The following is a 20,451-nucleotide window of genomic DNA, read 5'->3' on the forward strand; positions in this document are numbered from 1 at the left end:
ACCACAAAAAGTAAAGGGGTACACCAGTCGGTAATCTATGTCATGCTTGCACGGCCGAGCATCGACCTACAAGAATGTCTAATGATCGACTCGGAATCCACCTGGATCACCCCAATCAAAGAATATCTACTTAATGGTACATGTAGTCCCAGGTCTGAAAAAACCATGAAGCAGAAAACCGCCCGGTTCATCCTGATAGGCGACGATCTTTATCGTCATGGATATACCAGACCACTCCTCAAGTGTTTAACACCCAATCAGGCCTCCTATGTCGTCCGGGAATTGCACGACGGAATTTGTGGCACTCATTCTGGTGCGTGAACGATGACTGCCAAAGTACTCCGAGCCGGCTACTATTGGTCGACCGTCCAAGGTGATTGTACCGACTTCGTCCGAAAGTGCCTTAAATGTCAGGAATTCGGCACTATGTCTCACCAAAAACCAGAGGAACTCCACTATATGCTCTCACCATGGCCGTTCGTCCAATGGGGTATGGATATAATCGGCCCTTTTGCTCCCGACAAAGGACAATGTAAGTTTCTACTGGTCGGCATTGATTATTTTACCAAATGGATTGAAGTTGAGCCTCTTACCGCAATTACCGCTCGCAATGTCCAAAATTTCGTATGGAAAAATATTGTTTGTCGTTTCGGCCTTCCCTAGATTATCATCACTGATAACGGCCGACAATTTACCGACCTGACGTTAGCCGAATTTTACGAGAAGCTCCACATCAAACATATTGCCAGCTCGGTCGAACATCCGCAAACAAACGGCCAGGCAGAGGCTGCAAACAAGGCTATTCTGAACGGACTAAAGAAACATCTCGGCCCAGCCAAGGGTAACTGGACTGAAGAACTCTTAGAAGTCTTACGGGCATATCGTTGTACCCCTCAGACGACTACACAAGAAACGCCATACAGCCTAATGTATGGCACTGAAGCCATGATCCCCGTCGAAATCGGAGAACCCTCTATCCGCCGACAAACCCTTGATCTTGACTTAAACAACGAAAGTCTTTCTGTTGACCTAGATCTTATCAACGAACTTCGAGACAAGTGTAGAATTCGTGAGGAAGCATGCAAAATCAAGGCAGCCAGGCGGTACAATTCCAAAGTTAAACCAAGACAGTTCCACAAAGGTGATTTGGTCTGACGGATACGAGGAGACGCCCGGAAGGAAGGCGGGAAATTTTCTAGCAATTGGGAAGGACCATTCCGGATAGCAGATACAGCGGCTGGCGGAGCTTATTACTTACAACATTTATCTGGAAAAGATATACCGAGAACATGGAATGCCACGCATCTCAAATTTTACTACAGTTGAAATAATAAGAGAAGTGTACTCTTTCCTCGCACGGTCGGTTTCTCCCTAAAAGAGGGTTTACGACCGAGCAGGTTTTAACGAGGCACTATAAAACAAAAGACATCTCTTCCATACCTTTCGTTATTTTCTACTTCATTCATCATTCATTTATTTTCATGCCTCGTTCGGCACTCGAATCATTACTTAAACGTAATCAGAAATTCATTCATGCCTCGTTCGGCACTCGAATCATTACTTAAACGTAATCAGAAATTCATTTATGCCTCGTTCGGCACTCAAATTATTACTTAATAAAAAATTCACTTATTTTCATGCCTCGTTCGGCACTCGAATTATTACTTAGACGTAATCGGAAATTCATCTATTATCATGCCTTGATCGGCATTCGACTCATTATTTAGAACTAAGAAATTATTACTTAAGCGTAATCGAATATTTATTTTCATGCCTCGTTCAGCATCTGGATTATTACCTACTTACATTTATTCATGCCTCGCTCGGCATCCAAATTCTTACCACGCCTAAGAATTTCTCATCCAACCAGCCCACGCCTCGTTCGGCATTTAACATGTATGTGAGTAAACATAACTTTTCAACAATAACAATAATAATGTTTACCAACAGTACCTATTCGGTCAGTCATACACACAACACAAGTAATAAATATACAAAATAGAACCATTGTACGATGCCCACATGCCGGGTCCAGCAACTCTCTACGGAACATTATTCATTAGTTCTTCAAATGAGGCGTCCGGCTGTGGGCCAGGGGTCTCCGCCTCGGCCTCATCATTCAAGTTATCATCGGGGTTGGCCGGTACCAGCTTCCCATCCACCACTATTTTTTCTATGTCGTACCGGTCGTCCTCCAGTGGCGCCCCATGCAAGCACGACACTTATTGAATGCCCAACCTGAAGTACTCTTCGCTAATGCGAAGCATAAAATCTTGGCACTTGGCCACTTCAGCTTTCAGATCCTCCTCCCGGTCGACCCCCTCCTTCAGCTGCGCTTCGAAGCCCTTCTTCTGCTCTTCATGCGCTTTTATGGCCGCCCGTTTCTCTTCTAGTTGGCCCTTCAGCTTTTCGACCATCTCGGCCGACGCCTTCGAAGCCTGGTTGGCTTCAGTTACTTCCTTCTTCAAACGACGATCGGTGACGGTCGTAACTCTCTCGAGCTCTTCGATCACCGTTCGGCTCGCCACGAGCGCCCGACTTTGCAATTCTAATGTCTCCACCATCAATTTTGTCGTAGGGATGGTGGAAAGCACCTCGTTCTCCTCTGCTGTCAGCTCTGTTTGCAAATGGGCCGCTATTTCCAAGCCGGCCGTTAACAAAGACGGTTCAGCAACCGTTTGAGAGGGCCCCGGTCGGCCTTCTTAGTTTCCCTTAGGGGGTCGACCCCTTTTCTTCGCTGCGGCCGCGGCCGTGGTCCCCGCAGCAGGCACCACTGAGGTCGGTCGGGCGGCTAACGCCCCACTCGTTTCAAGATAACCCGCTTGTCGGTTCCTCTGTTGGCGCAAGTTGTTCATATACTCATTCAGGGATGTGTCCGTCCGTGTCATGATTTCTGCAAAACACACAAGAATTCAACACTATTAATGAAGTTATTCAATCACAACAAATTTGCAATCACATACCAATAAAATCCGCCCAGGGATCGGACGACGCATATAATGCAATTATTTCCCTTGTCGACAACTTATGAGGGAGCTGGTCGAATATCGCCATTACAGCCTTACCCAGCACCGACACGGCCGTACGGGAATTAGGATTAAGGGCAACGGGATTCTGCGTCCAATGAAATGGAAACCTAGTTCCACCCTCAGCATTGTAAAAGTATTCCCGGCCGTCCGGCTCCACGAATATCTTAAAATACCGTTCCTTGAAATTCTTATAAGATGTGGTAAACGCCGCAAAGCGCACACTCCCCGGGCGGCTCACCAAGGAAACCCAGCTTACCGGACTAACCGAATATGTGCTATAATAAAACAAAAACACCTCTGCCATGGGTGTCAACTCAAAAAGTTGACACACCATTCGGAAGGCTTGTAAACATGCCCACGAATTCGGATGAAGCTGTGTCGGAGCTAGGTTAAGGATCCGTAGCACGTCCGTAGTGAAATCGTCGAACGACAGGGTCACTCTCAAATCAGTAAATAATGTGGTATAAACATAGAAAAAATCTACCGGCGCATTCTCCCTCCCATGACAAATCCGGTCGGTATACCCACATATTTCGGCTATTAGAATATCCGAGGGTAAACCCGACAGCACAACCGGTGCCCTCGCTATCACCTTATCTAGGTCGTCCGGTTTTCTAAGAATGGTAGGGAGGTTCCTAACACTAACATCCACCCAGTCATACGTTGAACCCCTCGACCCACTTGTACTTTCACCACTCCTGGACGAAGAGCCCTCACTCCCAGACGACTCTATACTCACTATTCTATTTGAGGAGAGTTGAGACGACATAACTAACCTCAACGTGTAGAAACAAACAGCCGGTCGGCACCTACAGCTCGTTCAGCAACACACGCTCGCAATATAGACTCAGCACTCGAAGCGACTCGGATGCCGAATTCACAAAAACGTGAAATTAACCCAAATGTGAACGCTATTTATAGCATTCCTCCCCCTCCCTCAACCGTTAGATGCACGTTCATCCTACGGCCTCAGCCAGTCGGAAGTCGAACCGTCACTTGATCTCCATCGTCAGATCTATCTCTGTCCCCTTCGACCAAAAGCAAACATCTCGTCATTTCATTACATTTAATGCCTGACACCTCGAAAGGCACAACAATCATTACGACTCTTCGGCTTTTATTCACCTCGAGTCTGGGGGGCAAGTGTACCGTTAGACACCGGACGGACGTGGCCGACCGACCGAATGCATAATAAATGCAAGGGCATTTATGTAACAAGCCAAAGTGGTTAAGATACACTTCCGAAAAATAAGGAGAACACGCTTAGAGAAGATATGTTCCCCGGGTATTCCGGAGCACGACTGGCAAGACCTATCCATAACCACCCTGAGCCCAAGGGATAGAAAGCCTATTAGGCAATCCTATAAATACTGTGCTCAAGCCAGAGAAAGGTACGTTTTTCATCCACTTACTGAATCACACTTAGAATCTCTTACTTACTTGAGCGTCAGAGTGCCTTCGCAGGTACCCTCCCCCGCCCGACCGAAGGAGACACCAAGAAGGAGCGACCGACCGAAGGAGAAGAAGATCGACACGTCAGCAATTATACTACATCAACCGACCGTGTCTGGACCCCATCTCTCCATTCAGGTACATTATTAATATATTAATCACTTATTAGTCTATAATTTTTTTAATGAACATGTTAATCACTTATTAGATTTTGCTTGAACAACCCATGTATTTAAACGATATGGACTCAATAACCAATCAACTTAAAATCATCGTTTCTCAAATACTTTTAACCTAGCAAAAATTTCTTCCTTATTACTTCTAGATTGAACAAGAAAATTATTCCTAAACTTTGAACAACAGATATATTTCTAGATCTCCACATTATAAAAATGTGATTAATGTACTATCAAGTTTCTTATGACCTTTAGATTAACAATCATTAGATTGTATATAATGATTATTAACTCTCACTACTTTGAGAGAAGTATGTCCTTAGCCAACTAGTTTCATATAGTCTCTTACAGCAACCCAAAACAACATGGTAAGTGTTAAGAAACTCAATCTTACTTGAGTAACATTTATTTATTAACATTCACCCCAAAATGTTAAGAAGAAAGAGATTAAATCACTATCAGGAATGAATACACGTACTATAATTCACTTATGATCAATTTATACTAATGTGTTATTTATCAACTCTTTAGAACTTCAATCTAACAATAATTTCTCAATAAAAAATTCTTGTATGGTTTATTTGAATAAAAGAAAAAAAATGATATAAAATAAATCATAAAATATTTTTAAGAAACTTGGATAGAAAAATATTTTTAAAATATAAATTAGAGTTAAAATAAATTATAAATTAAAATTAAAAATATTATTAAATGTAATAAATAAAAAATAATATTTTAAAAAAATTATTTTATAAATTTATCAACATTTGTTTAATATTTTTATTTTGATTATTTATTTAACTATAATTATTAGTAAAATATTAACATATTATATATATATATAAAGTAAGTTTTTTCTTTTTCTTCTTTTAATATTAGTTATTTTTTATTTTACATACTAATTTTTTTCATTTATTTTCTTCCTTTTAAAGTGTATATATATATAGCTAGAGAGATATTAGTTTTCGTCTTTAGATTTAAAAAGCTGTTAAAGTCAAAGAGAACAAATTTAAAAATTTAAAAATGTTAGAGTTAACTATGAAATAAATGTGTAGATTTTATCTGTAACATTATATTTATTTTATTTCAAATTTAATATTAAAATATTACTTGATCTTACAATAATAATATATTTTTTTTCTCAAGTTTACAAACAGCTGTGAGAAAATGATATATGATAAATATATTACCATTATAGGATTTCGAACCATAAATCAAGAACACATCTCACTTATCATAGGTTTTCTTAACATAGTTTATGTTAATTTGAAGAAAGGAGTTAAATGTTACAATTTTTTTCTAAGGAAAGTACAAATAAAAAAACTTTAAATATAATTAGACCATGTTAACATTAACTTAAAATTAACAGATAAAAATAGACCACTAATAAATATATTGATTTTGTCTAGTTCACTATATTTTTATATTATTTTTTAATAATATTTTTTTTTCAGGAACACCTATCTTTTTTTTTTTGTAGTAGCACTAGCCCAAATTTTGGAGTTTTGTTACCACGTTAACAAACTTTATTTTTTGTTTTATTTTACTGTACCTACTATATTTTACTTTTTTATTCCCTGACCAAATTACTATTGCACATGTTCTAATTTATCTGTATAAAAACAAAACTTAGCATACATTTTATTACTAATTATATTATTTCATACTTTTTTACCCTTCATATTTGTAGATTTTATAAAATAAATTCTTTAGTTTTCACATATTTTTCAGATCCAATTAAATTTTTTAGAAAATTGAGAATGTGTAAAAGAACTATAAAAGCTAAAAAATTTCATCATATATAATTTTTAATTTTATTTATAACACAATTTTACATCAATTAAAAGATAAGAATATTTCATAATATATAATATGAATAAAAACTTTACTTTATAAAATCAATTATATAAACTTAAATTAGGTTTATAATTATTTTTTAATAAAATATTAAAAGTATTTAAATTTTATTATAACAAAAATTTGTTAATTTTATTAATAGGTGGTATTAATTGTGAAATTGAAATTTGTTTACCTAACATATAAATGAAGACACGCTATAAATCCATTGACCATTCTCTGTCTAGACACGTACCTCTCTAGCTCAATCTCCGAAGCGCGTCGGTGCCTTTTTTTGTTTAATTAAAAACAAAAATAGGAGTATGGAAGTTTCTGGACTCATTGGATGGGCCCCCAAAACGGAAACATGCCATGAGGTATGCATACCACATTCATTGAATCAATATTTATACCTCCTATTAAACTATAATATTTAAATTTAATTGTGTTACTGTAATAAAAAAAAAATATATGTATTTTCATTCGTGCACATATATATTCTGAACAACACTTGTTAAAAAGAAGTCATTGTGAAGAAAGTCAAGAAGCAGTTAAAGAAACCTGTTTTTTTTATATATATATTATTAACACATAAACTTAATTTGGGATACATAAAATAAATTTGAAACTGGAGAAAACTGCGAGTGCATGAAAGCAAAATTGGTGAGGCATTTTTGTTGTTGTGTCTGTCTCCCACTTTATTCCCATTTTCTTGGGGTGAGAGATATTATAATGTGGCATTTTACTATTTCCATAAATGCAGTTGATTTGAAGAACCATGAAACTGATTTGTGTGGAGACAGAGAGCATAAGGGATTTTATGATCTCTCCACTACAATCGCTTTTTTGATACTTTATTACTTGCGTTGCGTTACTTTGTCTTACACTACATTGCACCTTTAGAATCTTTTCTTTGTTCAGTGAGGAAATTATGCCCTGAGATTACGCTTGTTTGGTTTGTGAATGCGTAATCAATGGCTTATAAAATCAAAGTAAATTAGGTTAAACAAGATTTTTTCTTCAAAATTGAAACTTTTGCTAAAGATGTCAATTTCTGTACGAATTAGTTTTAAAGTAACAAAAAGTTATTTAGCCTCATTAAATTTAATGAATACTGAACATGATAATGTCATAAAATGGTATTTTTTCGGGTGCGAAAAGGAAAGCTAACGGAGTCATGGTCAGAATTAGAAGGCAACCACGCCGCAAATTGCGCCTTTCATTTTTCTACTTTTTTTGGAAACTCGATATCACCAAATAAATATATAGAGATATTAATAATTATGGCAATGTGAATAAATTCACGTTATTGTTTAATTATAATTAATATAACCTTTAATTTAATTATTGTAAAATTAACAAATCTATTACCTAGTTGGTTGTGATTTTTTTATCCGTAAAAAATGCAATGTGATATTAAAGAGTTTACTATGGTTATGTATATTAGTCAAGATGTCCAGCTCAATTAGTTAAACAATGTTTCATTGCCAAATTGAACAAATTGAGTACATTTGATAACAAAAAATATATCCATAAATCTAAAATGAAATTCATTTGATAAAAAATAATTTTGAAGTCAATTAATTAAATTTTAATATTTGTATCATGAAAATAAGTAACCTTACATTAGTTAATAAAGCTTCATAATAAATATATAAACAGATACACGTAAAAAGTGACAAACCAATAAAATTGTTTAATAAATATTAAATAGTAGTTTATATTTTGTAGAAAACCTTAAAATCTTAACACGTGAAAAAAAAATAAAAACTAATTACTTATTTTTTAATTTTAAAAAAGTATTCACTTGCAAGCACTATTTTAATCCTATTTAGCTTTTATATTTATAATTTAAAACCCACACTGTCTACACTTATAAATTTTTTTTTAAAAATGTGTATAAAGAATATTTTTTTTTAAGTATAAGTAAAAAATGTGTATAAAGAATACAATTGATTTAACTCTGAGTAATTTAATAAATAAAAAATGTCACAGGACAAATAATTTTAACCACACATTTTGTCCTTTTTCAACGGTTGTGGTCATGGGTCATCTGACCTACATGCAAATTATAGACCCACAGTGACGCTGACACGTGAGGTTTGTGGTGCTTCTCCTTCCACTTCCACTCTTCACTGGGCCCACTTCTTCTTCTTTCTCGTCTTGTTCGACTTCAACCACCACGTTACCACGATTCCCCTGTGCTTTTATGGCATTTCAATCCCCATTCGGTGATCGACACTTTTTATAAATAACAAAATCATACTAACTATTTACATTTTTAATAATTTTCCTACCTTGCCCTACAATCAAGGACAGAATCTACGCATTTAAAATCCCATATCGAGAAGGCAGGGAAAAGCGAAGTGCCAAGCGACACAGTGAGCGAGGTTGAGATAATGGCGGTGATGCGTCGGTTGCTTTTGGTTTTCTTTGTTCTGTGTGTGGCAGTGGAGCAGAGTAAGGTGCTGAAGGTAGAAGCAGACGATGGTGGTGCGTTTGTGAAAACAAGAGGAGTGCAGCTTATACTGAATGGAAGCCCCTACTATGCCAATGGCTTCAATGCCTATTGGCTTATGTACATTGCCTCTGATCCTTCTCAGAGAAACAAAGTATCCTCAGCCTTTCAACAGGCTTCAAATCATGGACTCAACATAGCCAGAACTTGGGCTTTCAGTGATGGTGGCTATAACCCCTTACAGTACTCTCCTGGATCCTACAACGAACAAGTCTTCCAGGTTAGTCTCTCACTTTTTCAATTTCACCACAACGGATTATTAATCAAATTTAGTGATGGCAAACTACTATATTTCGTGAGTTTTAGGGTTTTTTTTTCTTCTTGAAGTACATATAAATTCATTTGTTATTAATTTCAAATTTTCTAATAGTATCAAACAAGACTTCGTCCGATGTTTCCCATTTGTTAACTCTTTTTCTTGGATTGAAAATAAAAGGGATTGGATTTTGCAATAGCCGAAGCAAGAAAATACGGGATGAAGCTGGTTCTGAGTTTGGTGAATAACTATGAGAACATGGGTGGCAAGAAACAATATGTAGAATGGGCAAGGAGTCAGGGACAGTCCATAAGTTCTGAAGATGACTTTTTCACAAATCCTGTGGCTAAGGGATTCTACAAAAACCACATCAAGGTAAATGGTCTTTTTTGTTTTCCCTATTTTCATCAGTGTTATCCTTGTTGATGGAACAAGCTTCACCGAGATAGAAAGTAACTATTCTGAGAATAATTTGTCATATACAAGGAAACGAATTCAAATAATTCTTATTACAAAGTTATATAAAAGATTAGGACATTACTTACGACTTAAGAAAATATTGCTTATTTTACTCAACTTAAATTCCTAAGAATTAATGTATTAGAAGAGGGAGTAAATCAATCCGCAAAGAAGAAAGAAAAGATAGTGAAAGACAAATTGTTCTCAACGACATGTTCTCCTAAAGATTCTATATTTAATTTCAACCGCATATTGGTCCACAGAATCTAATTCTATTGATTTTGTTGTAAATTTTTTAATGGGTTTAATTCATAACAATAAAAAAATCTTACCAAGGATTCATGTTCTCAAGTTACACCATTACCTAAAAAGTCTTTCATTACCTTATTTTATAATTTAAAGAAATGTTTATAAATGAAACCTTTAAATTTTCTTGTTTGTGTTCGAAAGTGAATGTTATTTTTAATATCAATTATTCCTTAAATTGTGCTTAACGTGTAGAATGAATGACTTGTATAATATAATTGGTACTAGTGAAAAAAAGAGATGTAACACTGGGTTTTTTTATGTGTTTAATAGGCTGTACTTACAAGACGTAATAGCATCACTGGAATTGCATACAAAGACGACCCAACTATAATGGCTTGGGAACTTATGAATGAGATTAGGTGCCCTTCTGATCAATCAGGAAAAACTGTTCAGGTGAATGCATAATTCCGTTTTGCAGCTCTATTTAGTATTTATTAATTGCTCAATTCCGTTTTACAACTCTATAAATGCATGATTCCGTCTGGTGAAGTTCTTGAATATTGATTGCGTATTAATAGAGTTAATTAATTTGGTACTCTCTTTTTTATGATGATTATTAATTTCATTTCGTTTTTTTTTGTAGTTTGAGTCATTGTCCACAAACAATCTGCAATTACAGATTATCTGTGTACACGTGTATTACTTGAATAGTTGTAATTTTACATATCATTACTTGGAAATATGTAATTTATTATTTTAGTTATAAGTTAATGAAATTAAATCTTTAAATAAATGACTTAAACTTGAATATAATTTTTTACTTGCTAAATTTGAACTTCAAGAAAATCTACTTAGTTACCCCTTATACATAAGTAGTTAAAACTAAGAGGAACTGATAGCTTTCTTCCAATTTATCTTTTTCTAAGCAAATTTACCCTTTTGAACAAGTGAACTCAACTTTGTGAGTCTTGTTGACGACAGACTAATTTTGATTATGAAAACGCTCAAAATTTTATTTTAAACATTGGAAGATATAAATTAAGATAATATTTCCCTTTTGACAGGCTTGGATTTCTGAGATGGCATCTTACCTGAAATCCATAGATGGAAACCACTTGCTGGAAGCAGGTTTGGAGGGTTTCTACGGCCAGTCAAAGCCTCAGTCCAACCCAAACTTCAATGTTGGAACCGATTTCATTGCAAACAACCAAATCCCTGGCATTGATTTCGCAACAGTGCACTCTTACCCTGACCAATGGTTAGACTTTTTATTTCAATTTCTTACCGTTCACAAAATCTGAACATGATGCCACTGAAATAATATTAATGTGTGCATTTAAAAAGTAAAATAGTAAGAGTGAAAAATATATACTTTCCAATAAAAGATTCATCTAATGATAGCTCTTTTGAGAAGATTTCAATCAACAAAATTGCTATACGACAAATTCTGATTAGTTGTGTACAAGATTTTAATTTTCATGATAAAACTGAATGAGTTGTGTTTACTTTGCACGACCAGGCTATCGAGTTCAGGTTATGAAGAGCAAATCTCATTCCTAGGGCGGTGGGTGGATGAGCACATCCAAGATGCACAGAACACTCTTCACAAACCAGTTCTCTTTGCGGAGTTCGGGATTTCCACAAAAAGCTTCGGTGGCAACTCATCGCCAAGGGATCGGTTATTCAACACGGTATATTCAGCAATATACTCATCCGCAAGTAGCGGTGGTGCTGCTGTTGGTGGCTTGTTTTGGCAGCTTCTAGCTCAAGGAATGGATTATTTTCGAGATGGTTACGAGGTGGTCTTAGATGAAAGCCCGTCGACGGCTAGTTTGATCGCTCAAGAGTCTCAAAAGCTAAACCACATTCGAAAGATGTACGTCAGACTCAGAAACATTGAGAAGTGGAATAGAGCTAAGGAAATTAGAGGCTCCCAATGGCATGTTGGTGCTAACGATGGAAACTAAGTTATAAGTCCTAACTACCAATATATATATATAGAGAGAGCGAGAGACAGAGTTAGCAACTTTGTAACTTATTTGTGTGAGGATCGATCCTCAGAATGGAGTGTCTTACAAATGTTATAGGCATGACTATCATTTATTGAGATATATGGAAAGAAACTTTGTAATGTACAAGCAAGCGTTTCATCAAAGCGAGTGAATGTGTTTATGTCTAGACTATTATTACAAAGTGGCCTGCTGGATGATTTGAAGTGCTTCATATTACTGTTCCATCTTTAATTGTTGCATTTTTCAGTGTAATCGTGATGCCAGACCTGATGTAGAATCCTTCCTTGGCCCTATCAGCTTCTTGAACACCCTGAGAAATCCAATGGATTTAAATCAGTCTACACAATAATATTTATGTCTTTAGCAGAAGTTTCTGAAATAAACGTTTGGAAACACTACTCACATCTGCATTTGCGATTATCACATTTCTTCCTATCTTGGCATTCTTGTCGATTATGCAATTCCTTAAAAAATGTCGGCGTATGAAATCAGCAGAAATCAAGAATGGATGGTTCCCAATAATTTTATATATTATGACATGTAAATTGGTAAGTATGGTTTGGATGTTGTAAAATACAGATAAGAGGAAATTCTTCAAAAGACTCAATCAATCACACACCTGATTTTGGTATTTTCCCCAACACCAATTGGAACCTTTCCTTCTGCCAGTAAAGATGCAATTTCAGACTCAGTCTGATAGTAGTCAGCACCCATCATCATGGTATCCTGGATAACAAAATCCAAGAAGGCATAAAGCATATATCAGTGATGGTCCAAAATAGAAGATAAAAAAGGTGTCAACTCAAGGAGGTGGAATTATGTCAGGGATGCAATAAATACAGATTATTGTTTACCTGAAGCTCCACACCAGACTCTAAACGTGAGCGTACTCCCACAATAGAGTGCTGAACGCTACAGTTCCTCATGAAGCAACCGTGAGAAATAATTGCATCCACTATCTGTGAAACCAACCCGTCACGCAAAGAGTAAATCAACGACATAAACCAATCAAGAGTCATGTTCAGCAGATTCCAATTTCATAAAACAACTTAGTAATTTGACTGTCATACCTTGCATTTTTCTACTTTAGTGGGTGGAAGGAATCTTGGGGAAGTGAAGAAAGGTGTCTTTGGATCATAAAATTCAAATTTAGGAGGCTGCAAGGAACACCATAAATAAGTGATTATTGGATTACAAACACTTTCCCTTTTTAATGAAAACTTATTCAATAGTAAAAATCACATTTTATCAAAACTATATTCAAATCTTCTACTTTCACCAAAACTCTAAAGAATAAACAATCAAGGCTTCTAATTTGTGAAAGGATCCCAAATTCTGCAGCAAATTATGATACTTTTTCTCATCAGAATGATTTTTGTTGTTCTAAAATTAAAATATGACCACTTTCATCTGTAGAGTTTATACTTCTTACCATGCAAAACCATCCAAATTGGCTGAATACCAAAAATAGTTTACTAGAGTGCTGTTAGAAATAACCAAAATTAAAAGAAGACTAAAGTACACTTGAGTCCCTCATCTTATTTTTTGGTTTCAGCTTGGTCCTACGAAGTGAAACTTCTTAAACTTAAAAGAGTCCAAACTAAAAATAAAAAAAAGAGACGAGAGACCAAAAGCCTTTAAGAAAATTATGGGGTATTTAAAGCAACCTGTTCTGTTAGGGCGAGGTTTGCATCAAAAAAGGACTTTATAGTTCCAATATCTTCCCAGTAGTCATTGAACAAATATGCCTGAGATGCAAAAGGAAAGAGAAAATTTACTGGTTACTGCTAAACCAAAAGATTTTTAAAAAGAACAACAACTAGAAATTCCCTCTCACCTGAACATGGTGCTCGCTCACAGCAGATGGGATAATTTCAGATCCAAAGTCATTGCATGAAGAATATTGCCATCTTAATAGTTGCAGCAGGGTTTCAGTTCTAAACACGTAGACACCCATGGATGCAATATAAGGATGTTTTTCTGCTTCTTGTGGTGATAACCCTAGAAGAGTGGTGTCAACACGCTGCAGTCATTGAAAATTTGTTAGCTAGACGATAACTAAATCAAAATGTCAATTATTCAAGTAAAATGAATGTATTTCAGACTTCGGACTCAAGATACTATCAGTATACCATTGCCTTCAGATCTGATCCCTTAGGTTTTTCTGCAAACTGTACAATTCGTCCGGTTTTATCAATTTTCATCAGTCCATAGTCTGATGCGCGGCTACAAGACAATTAACGCTGATCAACTCCAAACACAATTCAAGATAAAACAAAAAACGACATCATTTTCAATGAATGTTTAGCTCTTGCCAATAAGGTGGAGTGCCTTTATTGTAAGAAATCAAATCATGCAGATTTCACGTAGAGATACCTGTCATCCATGGGTACACATGAAACTGTGATATCAGCATTGGTGTCAACGTGTCTCTGCAATGATAGTCCCCATCAAAATCAATATTAGTTTCAGAAAACTAGAAATGTTATCAGTTGTAATGTTAGTTAGATGAAAATTTATATCATCTATACCTGTACAAAGTCCATATAGTTCATCCGGTAAAGATGATCCCCAGAAAGTATCAATATATGCTCCACATTCTTGTTCTTGGCATCCTGCAAGATCATACAGATCCACATTCACTACTCCATATGTCAAACTAGTATTTTTAACAAATACACAACATCGAATGTTTTTACCTCAAAAACCCATATAAATTGCCTAACAGCATCAGCTGTTCCCTGGAACCATTTCTTCCCTGTCTCTCCAGGTGTCTGAGTAGCAGCCAAGACCTGTTCACATATAATTACAAATCAATTTACAAAACTTATAGCAGAAAACACTTTCCAAAAGATATTAAGGACCTTGTTTGGTTCTCTTACCACTTGCTGGTTTTAAAAACTATTTTCACAAACAATTTCATACCACCCAGCAATCAGTTTATCATCCAACATCTCGTATGTTCAGAAAATTATGGTAAAAAACAAGTGTTTAAAGAACCAAAAATACCGACACAACTGCCAGATGTTCTCTCTCTCTTTTTTTCTCGTCTTGTTCAACCTCTCCCTCAATTCAACACTCCGGTGTGTGCCTGACATTACCCTTCATTGACTATCTGAGCAACTTTATCAATTACATTTTAAAAACTAAAAACAGTTTTTGAAAATAGAAATCAAAACTTCCTTTCAAACATTTACAGTAACTCACCTCCACAAAACCGTCTCCAAAATTCATGCCATTTCCAAAGCTGTATGTGCGGGACAGGTGGCGGTTGAGAGAGAAAGAGTTAAACTGCGTCATAATGAATATTTTTCTGATGCCACTGTTGATGCAATTGCTCATGGGGATATCTATGAGTCTATAACACCCCCCAATTGGAACCTGTGAATCTCATTCGAACACATAAACTTTGCATAAAGAATTTGCAATTATAGCAACCGTAACCAACAATTCAAACTCAAAATCATATAATACCGCTGGCTTGGCTCTTCTGCCAGTGAGAGGAAAAAGGCGAGTTCCTGCACCTCCACCCAAAATTATAGAAGCCACACTTTTTGGGTTCACTTCGGTAGTCTGAAAAGTGGGTACCCCCTGATATGCCTAAAAGACCGAAACTAAATGCTTATTAAAACAATCAAACACGCCAAAGTGAATAAAAAATTTATTTTAATATATGATGTGTGTGCATTTGTTGATTTACCATGGAATCTTCGTTGATGTCTGATGTGAGAACAGCACGTGGAATTCCAGGAGGCTTAGAGTTTCTAAGATTCTTACTGGTTTGTGAAGTTTTGCATGATTGAACACTCAAAAACCTTGTGTTCCCACTTCCCCTTGTACTCTCACCCCAGAACCCACTTCTCCTGTTTCTTCCAGTTCCCTCACTAACTTTAGCTAGAATGCCACTCAGGGTTGCACAAGTTGATTCCATTGAACGACAGAAATAGAAACCTTTTTGGATTTGGTAATTGGTAGTACTTTTCTGCTCAATGAAAATGGAACTGGTGAGTCTTTTTGGGAGTGAAGAGAAGAGCTAAATCACTTTCATAAAGCACCAAACTTTTCAGACAATTTGCACCATAAGTTGAGGAATCAGAACTGGGGAGATTCAAGTGGAAAAGGGCCCCAAAAAAATCAGATCTTTTAGAGAACCCACTTTTCAAATTGAGAGGTTAGTTGAAGAAAAACGAAGGTGGGACCTGGGAGGATAGAAAGTAGAAAGTAGAGAGAAATGTGGCAATGGAGAGGGTTGATAGAAGGGGAAGAAAGTGATGAACTTGAACAGAGTGACTTTGATCGGCAACTAAGGGGCAGATTCTAATGTGAGGACTCACGAGAAACCTGCAAAGTGTTTCTGTCACTGAGTCAGCGGTGGCTGCTAGTTTATCTGACTTGCTCCCTAACACTTACACTTCCTAGTTCCCACCATTGTTACGTGTTTCTTTTCTAAACTTTCTTTATCTTGCATCAAAATCAAAAATGTAAACTCAGACTATGTTTCTTAATTCTTAATGTTGTTTCTTTAAAATGGCTTTCTATTCTGGAGTATTTGAATAACCTGATTTGGATTACTATATTAATGGCTTTTAACGTTATCCTTCAAGATTTAACCAAAATTATTTAACTTTAAAAAATATAAAAATCAAACTATAATTAAAATTTATAAGAATTAAAGTCACATATTTATGAAATTATAGGAATCAAAAATAAATTTAAGCCATTAAAGTCACATATTATCAATTATTTATAGTAAAATCACCCGTAAATTGGAAACGTTGAACTGTTTTATTAATCGACAAGAAGTAATTGTTAACTCAACTATTATTTCAAAGCAAGAGATGTGAACTTTGATTATTCCTATTATCTTAATGAAGTAAAACAATATATTTTCTTCTTCTAGACTTCTTCTCTCTCTTTTTTTTTTAATATTCTTCTTTAATACTTGTTGTTACACAAAATTTAACTTTAATGTTACACTCATTAAATATTTGCTGCTTTGGGATGAAACTATTTATGGATAAAAAATTGTTTTTATTATGAATTAAAAAATAGATTTTCCTGAACAAAGCTATGTTTATCTTCCACTGAGTTCAGGAAAAAATGTTGAAGAAAAAGAAATAAATTAATTGGGATTAATTTTGATTACTGTAAAAATTAAATAAGAATGCATAATGTGAAGATCTTTAAGGAGGTGATTGTGACCTCCTTTTTTTATTGTAATAAATCAAAACACCTCCTCCCACGTGCATGCTTATTGAAAGACTATTGTGCATCGTTATTCAAAGACTCTCGGAGAAATAACAATAATAAAATAGTTTAAATTACTTAATATTATAATAAAATATAATTTATTATTATACAATGAGAATTTATGATGAAATCCATTATAAAAAAAACTTTATTCTGATTATTCACAAATATTAGTAATATTAGTATGTAGTACAAATAGACATCTTATGATTATGTCAGTTATATAACTCAGACTAACCTAATCTCTTGTACATGGAATTACTCCTTCAATAAGTTCCTTAATCAACCTTCAGATCCAAGAATCAAATAATTAAAAAACGTTACAAACAAAATCACAGGGAATATTTTTTTTAATATTAAAAATTTCCTATTAACTAATATATGATTTTTTCATAACATATACATACAAATTTTATAACATATAAATGAGTTTAAATTTAAACTGATTTTATATAAAATTTATCATAAGAGAACATCAGAACTTAAAATTTATTATAATAATAATTTGTTTTATTTATTAAGTCACTACCGTACTACCTATATATTAGCAAAATTAAAAAAAAAAAAAAACTTTTACTTTCTATTTTTCTAAGTCTCAATTATGATTAACTATGGTTATTATATTATGCTGTTCCAAGAGTTATCTTGCTTAAAATCATTTAATACTTTAAAATATAATAATTAGTAATAATGAATGATGAGAAAAAAAAAAGACAACAAAAGCATTTGGAAGGGTTATGCACTCAGTGGTACTGTCAAATTGGTATGTATGAAGTAGAAAGTGAGTTGAGTGAAACATACCACATTTCTTTTACATTATGTGTCAACCTAAGACCCATTTTGATTTTGTATGTCTAATATCTTCATTTCTCTCGTCTATGTGACTGTCATCTAAATTCATATCTTACTTAAACGTTATTTATGCCCACTTAAGAACCAAATATTTTGCCTAAAACTCATATTAAAAACTATATCATATACCATACACATAATATATTATTCTGTGATCAATATTATGTTAAAAAAATCACCATGTCAAGTCATAACTAATCTTCAAAAGTCAATTCTTCTCACTTTCATAAATTTAAGTTGATAGAGAACTATTATTAAGATGATAAATATATTAGTCAAAAGTGGTATATGTCTTTTGTTTTTTTCAAGTTCCAAAATGAACCTATAGCAAGAAAATAGAGTTAGGGGACAATTACTTTTTTTTTATATAATTTTAATATATTTTTAGCATTTCAAATTTAAAGTAAAATTATTTTTTGTCTTTCAAAATTAAAATTTGTTTTTTAGACCTTATGATTTGAAAAGTATTAGTTTCATCTATTTGTCTAGATTCTTTTCTATCTAAAACGTTATAATAATAAATAATTTGAAAAGAAATCAAAGTGTTAGACTGTCATATAAACGATGTGATTCGTTAAGTAAATTTTTTTATAGTATTTGAAACCGAGGTATTAAAAAAAATAATTAAAAATAACAATTTATTTTTTCTAAATTGTGCTAAATTTAAAAAACTAAAATCATATCTAAATAATTTTTTTATTTGTCACGATTCATAATCACATATGTTTTTTGTACATCCTTTTACTCGTATTTTTTGGGGAAGGCCCATGTAGTTTAAGGTTTGGATAATGGGCTTCATAGCTAAGCAACGCCAGTACAGTTCCAACATCTTCAGAAAAATTCTTTCTGCACCATTAATTTCTTGGTTCATCTCGTATTATTTATTTTGTAATGGGCTTTTTAGAACGTAAAATATTCATCCTAAAAAGTCCATTCCAGAACAAGTGAGAGATGGTCCTTAGTGGGGTGAAATAAGTAAAAGCCCATATCAAATTGAGAGCATACGTGTCATACATTTATATTCATAATCAATAACAAAAGACTGTTGAAGTTGTATAAATATATAAAAAAATGAATTTTTGCAAGAAAAAAAATATTCATAAGTAAATATGCCAATAGTATAAACGTTAAATACACGTAGAGTTTTAACTAAAAAATATTTACATTGTCTAATGCACTAGTTTCTTCTTATCCAAATCTTTTATATACCTTAAAAATCTTATATTTTTGTTGACTCAGCTTAATTTATTTGGATTTTTTTTTCTTTCTAAATTCATGTAAATTTAAAAAAAAACAATAAAATGAATAATAAGAATAAAAAAATAATTTTTATTTTAATTCTGGATTAATATTTTATTTTACCAACTCAATCTTATTCTTTAAAGTATATTAAGTTGATTTAATTATTTTCTTAACCTTCATTTTAAGAGTTAGATCTAACTGAAGTTGACAATATCAATTTTAAGAACTCTATCCATGGATTGAATTTTTACACAAAGTCATGTTAATTAATGTTTAAGTTGCAAGCAAAATGTTGAGATTGTAAAATAATAATAACTTTGTAAAACAAACACAATAAAATGACAATATAAAATATATGCATGAGTAAAAACCTTACATAAAAAATATATACTAATATGTAATATACAATATCATAAGATTAAATAGTTCTTCTATGTAAAATTAAATATTTTTTCTAGACCAATCGAATGATCGAGTCACTTAAAAAAATTATATCAGACTGGTTCAACTTATTTTTAAGATAAGTTGTAATTTTTCGGGTTTATTTACCCTTATATTGGGTAATTGATTTTTTTTTTACTCGCTTTTAAAAAAAGTAAAATAAATTTAAATAATTTGTTTGACATTTAAGTTATGGTAATGAAATTAATTTTCATTTTAGATGCAGCTATTTGATATAAAAGTAAATATAAATTATAATAATATATGTATTTTTAAAATAATATTACTATTCTATAGAAGGAACTGGTTCAATCTAAGTTTATTTAAACCATAGACTAAACTGGTTGGATAAAAAAAAATGGTGATGTTGAATTTGATACAATATTTTGGGTATAACGTTACTTGTATTTGCCGTTTTTCAGTTGGATCGATGGACAAAACATATTTTAACAACTCTATTTATATTTGATGAAAAAATCGTATAATAAAAAAATTATCATTACTTGATATAACATTTATATTACATGTAATGTATAACCAGTTGTGAAAGCTACAAGATAAATAAAACATTTATCTTAAGTGCCTATTATTTAAGATAACAAAATGTATTTCATGTTCTTTCAATAAATTATTTCAAATTAATTAAATTATTAGATGAGATTTTTTTCTATTATATATG

General features: G+C 33.5%; 3 protein-coding genes across 3 annotated transcripts; 2 read left to right on the top strand and 1 right to left on the bottom strand.

The window, feature by feature from the left end:
- The first annotated feature begins 407 nt into the window (after positions 1-407).
- LOC137822210 (uncharacterized) lies at positions 408-1,155 on the top strand. Its single transcript, XM_068627108.1, has 2 exons — positions 408-532; positions 750-1,155. Exons 1-2 carry the CDS (start codon positions 408-410, stop codon positions 1,153-1,155), a joined length of 531 nt encoding a protein of 176 aa, XP_068483209.1.
- A 7,409-nt stretch (positions 1,156-8,564) lies between these two features.
- On the top strand, positions 8,565-12,198 carry LOC137822830 (mannan endo-1,4-beta-mannosidase 7). The gene is made up of 5 exons (XM_068627832.2): positions 8,565-9,231; positions 9,448-9,642; positions 10,306-10,428; positions 11,040-11,233; positions 11,495-12,198. The coding sequence occupies exons 1-5, from the start codon at positions 8,893-8,895 to the stop codon at positions 11,940-11,942; spliced, it is 1,299 nt and encodes a 432-aa protein (XP_068483933.1). The 5' UTR covers positions 8,565-8,892; the 3' UTR covers positions 11,943-12,198.
- On the bottom strand, positions 11,995-16,547 carry LOC137822829 (glucose-1-phosphate adenylyltransferase large subunit 1). Its single transcript, XM_068627831.1, has 14 exons — positions 15,688-16,547; positions 15,462-15,587; positions 15,195-15,368; positions 14,687-14,779; positions 14,519-14,602; positions 14,364-14,419; positions 14,120-14,213; positions 13,825-14,010; positions 13,655-13,735; positions 13,058-13,144; positions 12,842-12,946; positions 12,607-12,713; positions 12,391-12,451; positions 11,995-12,297 (listed from the first exon to the last, which is right to left on the bottom strand). The coding sequence occupies exons 1-14, from the start codon at positions 15,916-15,918 to the stop codon at positions 12,196-12,198; spliced, it is 1,587 nt and encodes a 528-aa protein (XP_068483932.1). The 5' UTR covers positions 15,919-16,547; the 3' UTR covers positions 11,995-12,195.
- Positions 16,548-20,451: the final 3,904 nt, after the last annotated feature.

Source organism: Phaseolus vulgaris, chromosome 9 (assembly GCF_051622355.1).
Source record: "Phaseolus vulgaris cultivar YP4 chromosome 9, ASM5162235v1, whole genome shotgun sequence".
NCBI lineage: Eukaryota > Viridiplantae > Streptophyta > Magnoliopsida > Fabales > Fabaceae > Phaseolus > Phaseolus vulgaris.

Bases quoted from the DNA above. Each gene is read 5' to 3' on its own strand.
- LOC137822210 (XM_068627108.1), top strand. From the start codon at position 408: ATGTCAGGAATTCGGCACTATGTCTCACCAAAAACCAGAGGAACTCCA. The intron at 533-749 runs GTAAGTTTCTAC...ACATATTGCCAG, and splicing joins TGCTCCCGACAAAGGACAAT to CTCGGTCGAACATCCGCAAA.
- LOC137822830 (XM_068627832.2), top strand. From the start codon at position 8,893: ATGGCGGTGATGCGTCGGTTGCTTTTGGTTTTCTTTGTTCTGTGTGTG. The intron at 9,232-9,447 runs GTTAGTCTCTCA...TGAAAATAAAAG, and splicing joins ACAACGAACAAGTCTTCCAG to GGATTGGATTTTGCAATAGC. The intron at 11,234-11,494 runs GTTAGACTTTTT...TTGCACGACCAG, and splicing joins CACTCTTACCCTGACCAATG to GCTATCGAGTTCAGGTTATG.
- LOC137822829 (XM_068627831.1), bottom strand. From the start codon at position 15,918: ATGGAATCAACTTGTGCAACCCTGAGTGGCATTCTAGCTAAAGTTAGT. The intron at 14,214-14,363 runs GTATCTCTACGT...ATTGTCTTGTAG, and splicing joins TGTGTACCCATGGATGACAG to CCGCGCATCAGACTATGGAC. The intron at 13,736-13,824 runs GTGAGAGGGAAT...TTTGCATCTCAG, and splicing joins TGAGCGAGCACCATGTTCAG to GCATATTTGTTCAATGACTA.